General features: G+C 36.9%; 2 protein-coding genes across 3 annotated transcripts in view; both read right to left on the bottom strand.

The window, feature by feature from the left end:
- LOC106952706 (zinc finger protein OZF-like) overlaps window positions 1–1,277 on the bottom strand; it is a 7,055-nt gene extending 5,778 nt beyond the window's left edge. Inside the window, exon 1 of the mRNA XM_015041006.1 lies at window positions 1,061–1,277. Within this exon, the coding sequence (XP_014896492.1) occupies window positions 1,061–1,079 (19 nt within the window). The 5' untranslated portion in view covers window positions 1,080–1,277. The remainder of the gene's footprint in view (window positions 1–1,060) is intronic.
- The window catches only part of LOC106952707 (gastrula zinc finger protein XlCGF8.2DB-like), a 35,041-nt gene that overhangs the window by 17,778 nt on the left and 15,936 nt on the right, over window positions 1–1,327 (bottom strand). The gene's annotated exons all lie outside the window — the stretch shown is intronic.

Raw genomic sequence — 1,327 nt, 5'->3', positions numbered from 1 at the left:
TCACTCTCTTCATGCCATAATGAACCATAGTGCACTCAAGCAGTGCCAGTGCTAATATTAACTTTGCAGATGATACACAGCTCTATATCATGACTTATAAATCATTGAAGCGCTGGGCACATTCATAGAACAAATCAAAGTGTGGATATGGAATAACTTTTCTCACCTAAGCAGAAACAAAACAGAAGTAATTATATTTGGATCTAAAGAGGAACGCCCAAGAGTCGACCTGCAACTTTAAGGTCTGAAATGTGGGTGTAGTGATGGACCTGAACTTTGAGAGAAGCATGAAGACAATTACAAAGCCAGCCTGAAGAACATTTCTGATATTTAAAGACTTGTATCCCAAAGAGGTCTAGAGAAACTCATCCATGCTTTTGTTTTTAGTTGCATTAATTACTACCACAGCGTCTTCACAGATATAATGTCAGACAGCTGCAGCTGATCCAGAACGCTGCTGCTGGTGTTCTGACTAAAACCAGGAAGTTGGAGCACATCAACCAGTCCCTATACTGGCTCCCTGCAGCTCAGAGAATAGACTTTAAAATACGTTTGCTAGTCTATAAAACAAAAAATAGTTTAGCACTAAAATACAGTAGAGATCTGATGCTACTGTTGCATCAACCTTCCAGACCTCTCAGGTCTTCTGGTTCTGGCTCTGCATCCCCAGAACCAAACATGGAGAAGCAGCATTAATATTTTATGTTCCTCTAATTTGGAACAAACATACAAAAATGCAAAACTACTGAAACCCTAAGCTTCATTAAACTTGGGCTAAAAACTTATTTGTTTTCAGTTGTTTTCGACTGATTAATTTAAAGCTCATACTTCATTTTAGGCTGTATTACAAATCTTCTTTGCTTTCCTTTATAACGCCACTCCTTTTTATGTTATTTAAATCTCTTTGAATTGTCTTGTAGCTGAAATATGCTCCACAAATAAAATGCAATAAGCATTTTATTTGCTCCACAAATAAAATGCTGTGTCGTTGTTAGTAAAATATTAAAGAACGGAAGTAGCAGAAGATAATCACCATCAAACTGAGAGTCCCTCTACTCACCGTGTGCTGGTTCCTCCATCTTTGCTAGTTATCTTCTTCCCAACGTCGAGACCGTCTGAGGTTTTCACAAAATCACAACAGAAACTTTTCTCTCCTTAAACGTCAGAAACAGCCTGTTCTCCATGAAACTGTTTCCTATCTGTTTCTAGCTAACATGCTAAGCTATCGGGAAAAAGAAATACAAGAATAATGTAAAAAAAAAAAAAAAAAAAAAAAAAAAAAAGCCAAAAAAAAAAAAAAAAAACGGGGCCCCCAAAAAACCCACAT

The sequence above is a fragment of the Poecilia latipinna genome, unplaced genomic scaffold, assembly GCF_001443285.1.
Source record: "Poecilia latipinna isolate Pla-1442-1.1 unplaced genomic scaffold, P_latipinna-1.0 Scaffold536, whole genome shotgun sequence".
Taxonomy (NCBI): Eukaryota; Metazoa; Chordata; class Actinopteri; order Cyprinodontiformes; family Poeciliidae; genus Poecilia; species Poecilia latipinna.
The sequence above is the reverse complement of the archived record's forward strand: the minus strand, read 5'-3'. Positions and strand labels throughout refer to the sequence as shown.